This window comes from Dendronephthya gigantea, unplaced genomic scaffold, assembly GCF_004324835.1.
Source record: "Dendronephthya gigantea isolate DGI-Jeju-01 unplaced genomic scaffold, DenGig_1.0 001041F, whole genome shotgun sequence".
Taxonomy (NCBI): Eukaryota; Metazoa; Cnidaria; class Anthozoa; order Malacalcyonacea; family Nephtheidae; genus Dendronephthya; species Dendronephthya gigantea.
The window spans coordinates 6042-7595 of record NW_021164051.1 but is presented as its reverse complement, the minus strand read 5'-3'; the positions used below and the strand labels follow the sequence as shown (position 1 = coordinate 7595).

The 1554-nt window shown below is 36.6% G+C and overlaps 1 protein-coding gene across 1 annotated transcript; it reads right to left on the bottom strand.

The window, feature by feature from the left end:
- Positions 1–214: 214 nt before the first annotated feature.
- Positions 215–971, bottom strand: LOC114544906. Its single transcript, XM_028563395.1, has 2 exons — positions 709–971; positions 215–636 (listed from the first exon to the last, which is right to left on the bottom strand). Exons 1-2 carry the CDS (start codon positions 948–950, stop codon positions 309–311), a joined length of 570 nt encoding a protein of 189 aa, XP_028419196.1. The 5' UTR covers positions 951–971; the 3' UTR covers positions 215–308.
- Positions 972–1554: the final 583 nt, after the last annotated feature.

Here is a 1554-nt window from a genome sequence, read left to right as displayed (position 1 = left end):
ACATTTACAATTTATTGACAGTAATCACATAAAATTGGAACACAAAATGTATTAATATTGTGACCAGTTTAATTCAAAATACAATTACGTGAGATACAATCTGACTGACTGGCAGGAAACACTTGACGTGTCTTACTCAATACTAAAGGTTGAACTATGAGTGCAAGAGAACTGATTGATTTAGGGCATATATAAACAAGCGATAACCTATCATATCTTTTGCACAATCACAATCAAAGTTTGACATGTTTTGCATGTGAGTTTGAAATATTGATCCCTTGCCTTGTCTTGTCATAAAGCGATTCTGATCAATTCACTATACATATAAATAAGGACAAAAAATATAGTATATACAAATATGAACATTGAACTTTATAATAGTTACAAAGTACCCACTCGTTTTCACTCTGGTTTTTCTTTCTTTTATATTTAGTGCCATCTTTCCTGGTTAATAACTGCCCAACGTTACTTAACACAGTTCTGTGAACCATTGGCAAATAATCCCAATGTTCCACAATGCACGCAGCATCCTTACCCTCATACGTATACTTCCCTGCACACTCAAGGATTTCCTTACAGCAACGATATTCCCTTGCGCTACTGAGGTGACGATCGTTGCACCGTCCACATTGACACCTATATTGTATTAATAGAGTGCCTTCAATGAAAAGTTTAGTTTAGGATGAACCAAATAATAGCGCGACTCACCATGAGTTCACTGGCACGTCCTTGCTCCATCTTTTCCCGAGCGTCTCGGAAGAAATGCCATCCTCGTCGTCTGTTGTACTCTCGTCAAACTCATCGCCGCTACTAGCAAGCGGTTCGTTTGAATAGGGTACAATAAGAGACGATTGCTCTAGAATTTCATCCTCGCTAGCGCTTTCTTGTGAAGATGAATTCGAGCTCGAAGAGCGTTCGCTTTCCTTAAAAACTTCCATCGCAGTAGCCATATTTTGCTAGGATTGTTTATTATGTTTATCGTGCGTGATTGTCGTCGTGTCCATTTGCATACGTCACAAAACATCATACTCATCCCCAGGCTCCATAAAAAATGGTCACTTAAAACTCTAACTTTAGGTAGCTCTATCTCGGTCACTAATATACGAAATTTTATAAAACAATTTTTCTACTTTCCGTCTATCCCTAATCTATCATTTTAAAACAAAAAAAATGATGTGATTTTTTCACTTCATAGACACTTTAAGGTTTTAAAACATTTTGGACAAACCTAACTGAATTAAGCTGTATATAAAAAGGAGAAAAGGACAAAATTATAATAAAAACAATCCTTTCTCTCCCTGCACAAAGTAAAACTGGTTTTACTATTCACGAGATCAACCTTATCAAAAAATCTGGTTTACCTCCATGTATTGACATTTCGTCTAAAATAAGACCACTTTCTCTGCCAAATGCGGTCAGTTTAATCTTGTCCGCCTCTCCTATCATCCAATTTAAGACATCGTCATTAAGACCTGGGTTTTGGGCTTTTGGCTCACTGAATTCTTGTATAAAGAAAGTAACATCCAAGAAGGAAAAACAACAACACCACTTTGT